Source organism: Crocodylus porosus, unplaced genomic scaffold (genome assembly GCF_001723895.1).
Source record: "Crocodylus porosus isolate Cpor-Errol unplaced genomic scaffold, CroPor_comp1, whole genome shotgun sequence".
In the NCBI taxonomy this organism is placed as follows: domain Eukaryota; kingdom Metazoa; phylum Chordata; order Crocodylia; family Crocodylidae; genus Crocodylus; species Crocodylus porosus.
In genome coordinates, this window is record NW_017728943.1 from 21,802,459 (window position 1) to 21,814,253 (window position 11,795).

Consider the following 11,795-nt stretch of genomic DNA (forward strand, 5'->3'; position numbering starts at 1 on the left):
GGTGCTCTCACCTTCCCTGGAAATCTTCAAGAGGAGACTGGACAGGCACCTGGCTGGGGTCTTATGACCCCTGCCACCCCCAGTGCTCCTTCCTGCCCATGGCAGGGGTTCAGACTCGATGATCTGTCTAGGTCCCTTCCGACTCATTGATTCTATGATTCTATGATCATCACGTGGCTCTGTCTCATGACCTGCCCCAGCCCCAGCCCCAGGGTCCCATTCACCCCAGCCCTACCCCTGCCTCTGCCTCCCTCCCTCCCTCACTATGAGGGTCTTAATCTGCCCTTTCCCTTTCCCCCTGCCACTCCTTCTCCACAGACTTACCGGCTTGGGGCTGCTCTATATTGCAGCCTGCAAGCTGTGGCTGCTCATATGTGTCTGTGTGCGGACATATCACCTCACCCCGCTCCCCCCCCCGCTGTAGCTACCGGGGGCCTGTACCCAAGCTGCCCTGCAGTCCCCTGTGCTGCCACTGCTGTCTGCAGGGCAGCTCAGAAGCAGTGGAGTGAAGCCTGGGCCCAGGCTCTGGAACCACATATGTAATTAACTGTGATTAAAAAAAATAATGCAAGATCTGATTACCGCATTAATCGGGCACATTAACTGTGATTAATTAACAGCCCTATTTTCCACCAATTTCTAATCTATGAGTGGACTTTCCCTGCAATCCCACGACTACCTAATTTTTTACTGTTGTTTCTCCAGTTTTCCAGGAACAGAAGTTAGACTTACCGTCCTGTAGTTTCCTGGGTTTCCTAGCCTTTTTTAAATATGGGAGTCACATTGGCAACACTCCAGTCCTCTGGTACTGAGGAAGTTTTCAATGATAAGTTGCATACTTCAGTCAGGAGTTTGTCAATTTCCACTCAGAGCACCTTCAGGACATTAAGATGAGTGTCATTTTGTCACGATTGTCTGAATCTAAGAGTTTAGAAAAAGGAACTAGGGAAGAATCAGAGGCACCACTATCACTCAAAACAACAGCTACCAGTCTGATGAACCTCTGCTGGGAAGCCTGTCCCCACAAGGACCTAGGGCCAGCCTATGGATGGCTCCAAGATGGCCTGTGCCTGGGGCTGGCCCATGCCTGGAGCCACCTATACAGAGAGCCAGAAGAGGCACCACTGAGTCACCACTGCCATAATCTTCTCCAGACTCCACACAGCATGAATGATGTGGATTCACCAAGGGCAAGTCATGCCTGACCAACCTCATTGCCTTCTATGACAAGATGGCTGATTCTGTGAATGCAAGGCATATCTTGACTTTAGCAAGGCTTTTGATATGGTCTCTGTGTTGCCCCCACAGTGGGGAATCCCTGACCCCAGAGTTTCATTTGGCACCAGCCTGGGCATTGCTTATTTGAACAAGTGTCCCTGTGGTGCCTTTGAGACCTAGCAGTTGGGAGAAGTTATTCAATAACAGGGGATGAAGGAGGCTTCTGCCCTGGGCACATTTGGTTTGAGTCACTATCCATTTTCTGGTTCCTACCTCCTGAGCTTTGCTTAGAGCCCCCAGTGTCTCTTGCATCCCCACATAGACCTCTTTTTGAGAGGAGCTGCCCATGTGTGTCTTCCCAAGAGATACCCCTTTGCCCAGGGTGCCACTCCTTAGCAGGTTTCTTTATTTTGAATCTTGTTTTATAAAGAGCCTCTTTAGCCTACATGCTTTTCTTATTTTGTGTCCTTAGCTTCGTGTTCAGGAATCAACTGAATCCTCCCACTGGTGCCATTTCCCCCACACTGACTTCTTCACTGGTGTCCCTCATACATGTGCTGTTTCTCTATATATTCACTGGTGCTCCTCATTTAATTGCACCCAAGTGGCCCTGGGCTCTGGGTACAGCATCTGTCTGTCCCACCCCAGTCTCTTGTGGCAGACGGCCAGGACAGCACCTGAGATTTCATGTACAGAAGAAGCTCACACATGTGTCTCTTTCTAATATTATCATTTTATTCTTAATATTTTAAGGGTTTACTTGACTCTGCGTTCAACCCCACGTCCAAAAAATAATGAGTATATAAAATAACGAGCCAATAAAAACATGTAAAACCATAACCCCTAATATCCAGTGCATCCCCACACAGACCTGTCTTTGAGAGGAGCAGCCCATGTGTGTCTCCCCAAGAGATGCCACCCTCTGGAGCCTTCAGTTCCCCTCTCTCTCAAGCTGGCAAAGGGTGTCTTTTCCTTTCCACGTTTGCATTATCCCACAGATGTTTTCCTCAGGGGAGTGCTTGGCCCTTCTCTCTGAGCCATGCCCTCCCACTTTCTCCCCAGAGTTGCCCATGCTTAGCAGGGTGGCACTCTCCTCCTTTTCTCCCCTATGCCACTTGCCCTGCCCCACTTGATTGCTCCCATTCAGCGGCAGCTGTGCACTTCCACCAGGTGCCGACACTGCTTGCACTTCACAGAGCAGCACCAGCGAAACTTGCAGCTGCACCTCTCCACCACCTCAGCCTGGGCTGTGCGGAAGCCTCGCCCACAGCACAGCAACTCACAGCCATCCATGGCATGGGATGTTCGGTTACACTGGCGTCCAGAGGTGCCAAAAACCCCGCGGCGGGGATCCCAGTTGCAGAAGTCTGGGCTGGCCACCAAGTAGACCAGGTCATGAGCTGTGTAGGGTTTGAAACGGGAGCTCTTGGGCACAAGGAGCTTGCGTGAACCAACTCGTTTTGGGTGTACCTCAGTTGCCCCCTCAAATTTCTCCTTCAAGACATTGCCCACCTTGCGAAATGGGGGCATCACTTTCCAGCAGGTACGCACTTCACAGGAGCCTGATACCCCATGACACTTGCACTCCACCTTCATGTGGGACAGGATGGCCTGACAAAAGGATGGCAATTTTCAGAAAAGGCAGGAGGTCTTGCTAAGCTTCTCTCTGCCCCACACCACCTGCCCAGGCATGGAGAAGAGGACCTGAGTCACAGTGGACCTTCCCCCTTCCCAGGGCCACAGCTTGTGGGAAGGAGATGTGACACAAAGGCCAAGGAAAACAGCCTGCCAGCTATGTGTGTCAGGAGAGACCCTTCACTCAGGGATGAGAAAAATACTTGCTGCAGAGGTAATTGCTCCACTCATCGGCTGAAGGGTTCCCTTCACATTAATGGATGAAAGGGATCCATCCTCAGCCAGGTGAGAGGGGAGGTGCTGCAAGGTATAATAAAGATCTATTCACAGAAAGTTGTGTGCAAAGGGGAAAGGGATCCACCCTGAAGGAAACAGGCGGGCTCTGATTTGTCAAAGGGATCTACTGTACTCAAGTGGGAGAGGAAAGGGGATCCACTCTGACATGAAGGAACAGAGCGGGAGTCATTCAGTGAGATGGGGTGTGCAGGACCCACCCTCAAGGCTGTGGCTAACGAAAGTCGTATGTTTATTCAGAAACAGACAGAGGGATGGGGAGCCACTGAGAGCAGAGTGAGGGAAAATGTTTCATGTTACAGAAGCTGATCCGCTTGTAGCAGGGCAAAGAAACTATTCTGCAGTGAGTGGGGAACTGGAGATCACCCCAAAGTCTATACAGAACATGCTTTTCTTGGAAGTTGAGGAACACCCTGGGGGAAAAGCCCAGAGAAGTGGATCTGCTCAGAGGGGTTGGGCTCTCCTGGGGCAGTTGGTGGACAAAGGGAGTGGGGATAGAGCTGGGGTCTGGTATTGGGGGAAGGTCCTCAACATATGGATGTTTTCTCTAGCACTTAATGTTGGCCTCACCTTCCTACCAGCCTCATTGTTGTGCAGATTCATGAGAGCTCTACTGGAGGAGATACCACGGCTCCGCTCTGGGTTATCCACGAAGGCTTGAGAAAAGGCAATTCCATAGGACAAGTTATCAGAACAGCCTGACCACTGGAACCCTAGGGCAGAGAGACATGTTGATGAGGTAGGGCAGCAGTGGCCCATTCATTTGGCCCTGTGGGGTGGATCCAGACTGCAAGGCTCCTCACAGGCTAGATAGCCTACCTCTGTTGGCACAGTGCTGGAAAGAGGAGGTGGCCAATACCACTGCTCACCCCTTCTTTTCCCATCCCACTGATTTGCATCACCACCAGTTACTAAAGGCCCTGAATTTGGCAGTGGGGAAGGGGTGGGAGTGATGGATTCCCCTGGGTTCCAGAACCATGCCAACAAGCCCTGTGGGCCACTTGCTGGCCATACACAGCCTGCAGGTTGCCAGTTGGGCAGCCCTAAAATAGAGATATGGAGGTACTCCAGACTGAGGGAGTGGGGATGAAGGAAGGGATGCAGAAAAGGACATTCATTCCCTTAAAGCAGGGAAAAGATTATACAATCTGCTGGTCTGCCCGTCACCAGTCTCCTTGTATTGGACCATCCTGGGGGTATGCAGAGGCATTATTTTCCACCCCTGTTCATTTTCCTCTCTGGCATTGTCCCCTTTGCAGAGGTGGGTAGGGAGATGTGTTCTGAACATAAAAACTGCCATTGACTGGGTCAGACCAGAAGTCCGTCTTGCCCAGACTCTTGCATCTCTCAGGGTCATAGAGTGGATGCTAGAAGAGAGATTTGAACAGGTGATGACAACTAAGTGTTTTTCCACTTTTGCTCTCTCTCTTGCAGCCTCTGGCATTCTGCCCTTCTCTCCTTATATCAGTGTTTCTCAAACTTCTGATACCCAGGGCACACCTTTTTCTGTATTAGCACTGACACCGCACTTCACTCTTACACCCAAAAAGGGAAGCAGGGAAAAGGGAGGCAGTGGCGGCACAAACACAATTTACAGTTGTCCAGTCCTAGTGCTGCAGCCAGGGAGCAGAAGTTGGGATAAGTGGCAGCAGTACAGGCACAGGGAAAGCCCTCCTTGGAGAACGTGGTGTCAGGCCAAGCTGGGGCAGCAGGTGGGGAGTTGTAAAAAATTCTGTGTTGTTCTGGGAAGCTGTAGGTCACAGGCATGGCTGAGGCAGCATGGGGTGCAAAGGGACAGTTTCTGGCAAGGTCTCCCTGAAATTCTGTACAGTGGGAGTGAGGGCTGAGTGCAGTGGTGGCCTTGGGCAAACAAGTTGGGGCCCTGGGCAAAAGAGTCATTTGGGGCCCCTTAGAGGCTTAATTTTGATGACCTATAAGCGCGTCAGACATTTTAAATTTCAGTTTCACTTGGCCCTATCCATTCAACTGCAATGAAAGTATCTTAATACAATATTGATGTGTAATTTGGCCCCCTAAAGTGTGTGCCCTGGGCAGTCACCCAGTTTGCCCTCCCCTAAAGCTGCTACTGCAGGCTTGATTGGCTGGACCTGGGAGTGGAAGGGAGGGGGAGATCCACACCTACCTGCCCAGCGTGGGTGGGAGACATGGTGTGCATGCAGAGCAGGGTGCAGCACTGAGTCCCCAGGTGCACAGCACAGCCATATCCCCCAATGTACAGGCAGGACACGACAGCAGAAGTTGGCTGATGTTTGGTTCCAGTGCCACTGCCACTTCAGCCAGGCCCTGCTCTGCAGCTGCAGCATGCATGCAGCTTCCAGCTACTAGGGAGCTGCACGCCTTGGGATGCATGGGACTGGATGTCTGCACAAGTATTGGGATGGATGTCTGCACACTACTGCAACTCACCTTGCCTGTACCCGGGAACACAGCTGTGCTGCATTCTGCTGCAGCCTGCTGTGCTGCTTGTCTTGCACACACACTACCCTGCACACACATGCACTGCTTTGCACACAAGCTGCTCTGCACACACAGATTGTCCCGCGCTCATTCTGCCCTGTACATACACTGCTCTGCACACGCACTGCTTTGCACACATGTTGCTCTGCATATACACATGCTGCTCTACACACACACCACTCTGCACACAGCTGGTGCCCCCCAGTTTAAAATACAGAAAAAAAGAAGAAAGAAAAGCATAATTTTTGGCAGCACACTTCTGTTGCTGTCACAGCACAGTAGTGCACCATGGCATGCCCACTGGGAATTACTGTCTTATGCATTGCTCTCCTGCTAATGGGGGAGTTTCCTCCTCCAGCCACAGCCCTTCTTCCTCCGTTACCTTCAGGGCTGATCCCTCGGATCCTGCGGTCACATCCACACTTCTCCAGCTCCCCACGACTGCAGGCCCGAGTGATGGCAAATGCTACTCCCGCAGAGGAGATGGCATGAACAAAAGCAGATTCTCTTGTCCCTGCAGCAGGGAGAGAAGCAGGCTTTTAAAGGCAGGGGTTTCTCCAGGTTTTTTTAATGATTTTTTTCCCCTTCAGATCCTTTACTAGTGGAGGAAATGCTGCACTGCTATTGGAGTTAGATACCCAGAGGCAGTGTGCGACACAGGCTGTGTAACATTGCTGTGTCTCCCTGCAGGTACAAGAACAAGTCATTCAAAGGGGGATTGAACTGGGCAAGCCATTAAATGGTGTTTTGCTGCATCCCTAGAAGTCTCAAGTTCTGGAGATAAGGAGGATGGGCCCTCTGGGTTGGGTATTCAGGAGGCTCTGTCTGTCGGCTGCACTGCCCTCTGGGCCCCGCCACTCCTGACAGGGAGGGAACACTTGGCACTTGTTGGAGAGGGAAATTTTTGTGGGGTGCAACCTCACTGGTGGAGAAGGGAGTGCAACTGACCCAAGGGGAAGGAGCTATAAGTCAGGCTCCCCAGTGATTCTGGGAACACTCCACCACAGGGGAAAGGCCTGAAGCCCCAGCATGCAGGGTTCTGGGAGCTAAGCACCAGAGAGTACAATCCTATTCTGGGTCCCAGGAAAGAAGTATGGGACTTCTGTGTTATTGTGGGAACACAGGCAGATTCCTTTCTGATGTTGAATAAAGAAGAGCTTTAACTTCTGGAAAAGGAAAACACCTAGGAGCTGACTAGGTACTACCTATTCAATTTCCAAGGTGTCTAGCATGCTTTCACATCTTACTCTACTAACACAAGGATGCTCCCCATGAGTTTGGCTGAATGTCTTGGAGAGCAGAAGGGTTACTGGGTTGCATGGGCAATAGCAACAATAGCCCTGGTGAGCATTGGGGCTCAATTTTGACATGGGTTTAGCCCAACAGTTACTGTTAGTACACACACTGATTTAGTTCTGCATATAGGTAGAACTAGGGTAAATGTGTTAAGGTGAGAGTTGAGATGTAAGAGTTAGCCTTAATGTGCTCATTAGGGCTGTGTTTGATGTTAGGCAAGCAGTTGGGCAGAGCAGCCAAATATTCAATATTTACTGCTCCTCATCAGCTTCTTTCTTGACTTCTGACCTTGCATGGCGACCTTGCCAAAGACCTGCAGGCCCTGGAGAGTAGAGCAGTTCCAGCGGCGGTTCTGGAACTGGTGTTGACACTCCTCCACAGCCAGCTCTGCTCCCCGCTTCACTGAGTCCATGGCCTCTGCTTGCAGCTGGCATATCCGTACCTGTTCCTCTGTAAGGCCCTTCAAACCCCCACAGGCACTAGGATCTCGTAGGACCCCACGCAAGGAGGGTTGCTTTGCCAGGTACCTGTGGAGCAGGGTAGAACTGTGCTCAGAGGTGGGGAAAGATTGGGTGAATAGCCCATGCAGTGGGAGCCACCTTTGTTACCTCATTTCTGTCATGGGAGAAACTATTGAAATGCCCGGAGACCTACTTTTCTTTGTGGAATAAGATTTCTGACCCTCCCCAAGGATTGAGCAACTTCTCTCTCTGTGTCTTTTCCTGACTCCCTCTCCTTGGGACCCCTAACAGACACCCCAAACTGACCCCTTTGGGGTGGTGAGCTCTCCTACTTACGTATTCAAGAACCGCTCTAAGTACCTTCTTTGGAATGTGTCCCCCACACTCGCTTCCCTGTGGGACCTGCCATAGCCACTTGGTTGGGGAAAGGGGCCCTGACCCCTCCCTAGGGGCTCCTTCAGATGGGACCATTCCAGACCACAGGATACTTACAGCCAGGTCACAGCAAGGACATGCTGTACTGGAATCAGCAACGTATACAGCTGGACAATCTCCATCTTGTCACCGAAGGAATCTTACCCACAGCCCTTCTGCTGGGCTGTTCAGATCCCTTTCCCTCCCCTGGCAACTCCAGAAAGTCACTCCCAGGGCAACCCTCGTCCAGCACGGAGGAGAGGAAGTACCCCAGTTCTTCACAACCGTCATGAGCTGCTGCTGGGTGCCTGTCAGCACAGGACCCCCAGGACATGAAGAAATCTTCCAGTTAGTACTGCATGGGCATCCCCTTGTCAGGCATAGCAGGCAGATCCAGGGCAAAGGCCCCACCAAGGGGTTCACAGGGCAGAGTGCAGCATAAATGACTGGCAGGCACTGCCCCTTCAGCTCCGTGTACAGATTTGTTATCTCCACAGCTGGGGCAGATGCTTTCAGCCTCCCTCTCTTTCTGCTTTTCCCTCCAGGCAGTCAGTGCTTCTTGACTCTCCCAATAAATTGTACTGCCCACAAGGCAGCAGGAAGCAAAGCCAACCAGCACTGGTTGGTAGCAAACAGGCTCCACTGTGCAGCAAGACCCTCGTGGTGCCAGCCCACTGTCAGGTGATGATTCAGTTTCCCATTGATTCTTCCTCCCACCAGTCACTTTGGGAAAGCAAGGAGTGTCCCAGGGCTGGTTCCCAGGAGTAGAGAACTGAAGGGAGCAAGTGTCTGCCTGGGCTGCCCTTATCCCCAGACGCCTTCCTTGGTGACTCTCTTGTCTGGCTCCTCTGTGATACAGATTCCTCTTTTCTAGCCTGCAACCCACATAGCTACAGCAAACAGACACAGCCCAAGCTGCTGCTTCCAGGATCCCTTAACTCTTTCCCCGGCAGCTCACTCCCACCCCAATGTCTGCTGGTGAAGGGACAGCTCCAGGCACAGGAACTGCATCTTAATCTGGGTGGCAATTTGGGTAGATATGGGTAGATATGCTGTCTCCCCCCCAAAAAACAGCCTTGGGGGAGCTCCCAGGAGTACAGGCAAGTTTAATTCTTGTGTGCTGGGGCCAGGAGATCTGGAGCAAAAGGATTTCCTCTGAACAGGACTGGGAAACCCTGACCCTCCTGGAGGACTGGAGAGCCTCCTTGTCTAGTTGATCCCAACAGACAACACATGGACCCTCACACGTGTGCAGGGTACAAATCACAAAGAAGAGAAAGTGCTGCCACATGGTCTTTGCTATGTTTATTTCATGACTTGTGTGAGTTAGCCCTTTTGTCACGGGCTTTACAGATTTTGCCTTCAGTATGAATTCTTTCTGTAGCTTCTGCATGATGGGCTCTTCCTCCTGCTCCCTCTTGGCTCCAGCTGTTGGCCCATTTCTCTGCTTGTCTTGTAGTCTCCTTCTCCCTCCCTATCTATCCATGCTTGATTTTATTACCTACTTTTTGTGGAGACTGAACTCCTAGGCAGGAGACGTGTTGGGATCTGCAGCACCAGGGTGTAACCACAGACACGCCCCCAGCAATCTGGTATTACCTGCTGTCGACTCAGGCAGGGGGGCGAGGAAATGCAGGCAGCTGCTTCTTCCTGGCGGGCTGAGATGAGATGATACAGCTTAGCAGCAAACCTTGGGGCTTTCTGCCCCAATCTGGGATGGCGAATGACAGCTTGTGGGCTACAGTGCCAGGAATCCAGAGAGGTGGGTAAAACTGGTCTGAGATAGGACACCTGAAGACCACAGGGAACCCCTCAGGTGCCAGAATGAGAGCCCCACAGAACCCCCTGGCCTAGAGTACCCATGGCAGAACCAGAGATGCTGGGCTGGGCTGAGCTGTGATAAGGGATGTTGGTTCCCATCAAGGGAGAGACAACTCTGTGCTCTGTAATGGGAGAAGTGTTTCAGTAAGATTTTAATAGGGCTGGAGTCTCAGTGGGAATTCAACAGGCACTAAAAGTTGTAAGAACAAAGATCCCAGCAACAAGGAAACAGGAAAGGGGTTTGGCTCAGAAAGACAAGTACTAAAATGAAGTTGGATGAGATCAGTGGCCCGGGTGCCATTGTATCCTCTCAGGATTTATGAGCAGCAGAGACATATATTCCCTGGCATGTCACCCACTGAATGAAGAGGCAGTGACGACAGAACAAGGGACATACAGAGTGAGAAAGACAAACATGAGGAGGAACGTCTAACAGGCAGAGGAGCTGGAGAGGGGTTGCAGAGAGAGAGGCCAAGTGGTGAGGAGCCTTCAGGGCAAAGTGTAGGTGATGGGAACTTCTGCCCAGCCCCACCAGAGGGTGCTATCACCAGGACAGGAGGTAGCAAGTGCTCAGCGAGGAGAATAACAGGACAGGGCTGATAGTGCAGCATGAGAATGTCTTGCTGACAGCAAACATCCCTCTGAAGTGGGACACAGGGGAGGAGGGACATTGGCCATGTCAAAAATAAGGTCAGAGTGGTAAAAAAGGATCAGGATAGCCAGAGACACAGGGGCAGACACCTCCCCGTGCTCCTTTGCATTGCTAGTTCCTGCTAACTCAGCCCTCCAGCACCATATTTTGCTCCACCTGCATTCTGAAACTGATTTGCTTTTGCTCTTCCCTCTTCAGCTCTGATCCACTCTGTCCCAAGTCATGGCTTCCCTCTCTGCCCCCATGTGTCATATTTTACATTCTCCTCTTCAGGCCCTTCTTCCTCCAGGGAGGCACTTGTGACTTTCATTTCTACGGCATTCAATCACTAGTGTCTGAGGGGCTGACCAGACTCTCTGGAGGGGAGAACTCTTGTACCACTGTTGCTGCTAATAATTAATATCATCTCTATTTCTTATTCCCCTTTCATTCTTCAATTTAATCTCCTCCCCTCCCCCCAGCTGAAAATATTCAGTCAGGTGATTTCTTTCTATTGGTCACATGTGGCATGGGGGGTGTGAGTACAGCAAAGTGGGGAGCAGATGCACAGGTACTCTTCTGTTCATTCTCACAGTGCACAATCCACTTGCAATCTTGACTGAGTTTTACTTCCCTTTCACAACTGTGTTTGCTTTCATAAAATCTTAGCTCAGCGTATCAGCTTCTGACAGCAAAGTTCACATGCAGTAACCAACCCAGAGGAACATCAGGAAGAAAGCGAATGAGGAGGAAAGATTAAATGGTGACGGAAAAAACAGCCACCCAGAAAGATGCGAGTCTGTGGTCTGTTATGACTTGGACAGGCAGGTGTAGGGGGCAACCCTCCAATCCATGCCTGTATTTATTTCTGAGTTGAAGGCTCACTAGTGGTGTGGTCAAGAGCACTTCCACGCCCCAGCTCCTTGCAAGGAGAGAGGTAAGGAGACAGAAAGCAGCTAGAGAGGTGGGGGAAAGGAAATACTGGATGGTAAGCTGCTGAATAGGAGCTTGTATGTATATGTAACCAGACCTTGTTTTTGAGGCCTGTGAATACCATGAGCCTCTCTCAGGTTGGTTGGGGGCCTGGAAATCAAAGCTTTTTGTTTAAGCTCAGGGGCCTAAAAACATCAGTCTTTGAAAAAGAAGCTGAACTATGTAACTGATGCATAGGTCAGGGTGCCAGCGGGGAAGGTTCATTGCTAAGCATCCCGCAGGACAGCAGATGATTCACAGCCCACTTCAGGACACCAGGAGTGGCAGTTTTACTCACTTTCACCATTTTATGTTGAGGGTCTTGCTATTTGGTGCTTGTCTTAAAGCCCCATCTCCTTGAGTCAAGCAATTGGGTAAAAAGTTAATCTTAAATTAAGAAAACATGTAGATCTCCAGTCTTGGTGGTGACAGAAGAAGGGTAGAAAATTCAACTAAAAAAACCCTAAGCATTCAGACAGCAAATACAATCACTTACAAGTAATATGCTAAAAAAAAAAAAATACAAGCAAAAAAAATGTCCCTCATTATTTTAAAGTCAGTCTTGTGGTGGTGGT

At 50.7% G+C, this 11,795-nt stretch overlaps 2 protein-coding genes across 3 annotated transcripts in view; one reads left to right on the top strand and one right to left on the bottom strand.

Annotated features, from left to right (window-relative positions):
- Window positions 1–2,067: 2,067 nt before the first annotated feature.
- Window positions 2,068–7,939, bottom strand: LOC109319028 (protein Wnt-4-like). The gene is made up of 5 exons (XM_019548546.1): window positions 7,875–7,939; window positions 7,210–7,448; window positions 6,008–6,139; window positions 3,718–3,860; window positions 2,068–2,829 (listed from the first exon to the last, which is right to left on the bottom strand). The coding sequence occupies exons 1-5, from the start codon at window positions 7,937–7,939 to the stop codon at window positions 2,362–2,364; spliced, it is 1,047 nt and encodes a 348-aa protein (XP_019404091.1). The 3' UTR covers window positions 2,068–2,361.
- Window positions 7,940–9,401: 1,462 nt separating this feature from the next.
- The window catches only part of LPAR5 (lysophosphatidic acid receptor 5), a 15,206-nt gene continuing 12,812 nt past the window's right edge, over window positions 9,402–11,795 (top strand). Inside the window, exons 1-2 of one of the 2 annotated variants that reach the window (XM_019548932.1) lie at window positions 9,402–9,558; window positions 10,918–11,185. The gene's annotated coding sequence lies outside the window, so the exon portion shown is untranslated. Of the gene's footprint in view, window positions 9,559–10,803; window positions 11,186–11,795 lie in introns of those variants that run through there. The other variant, XM_019548933.1, reaches the window with a different exon arrangement.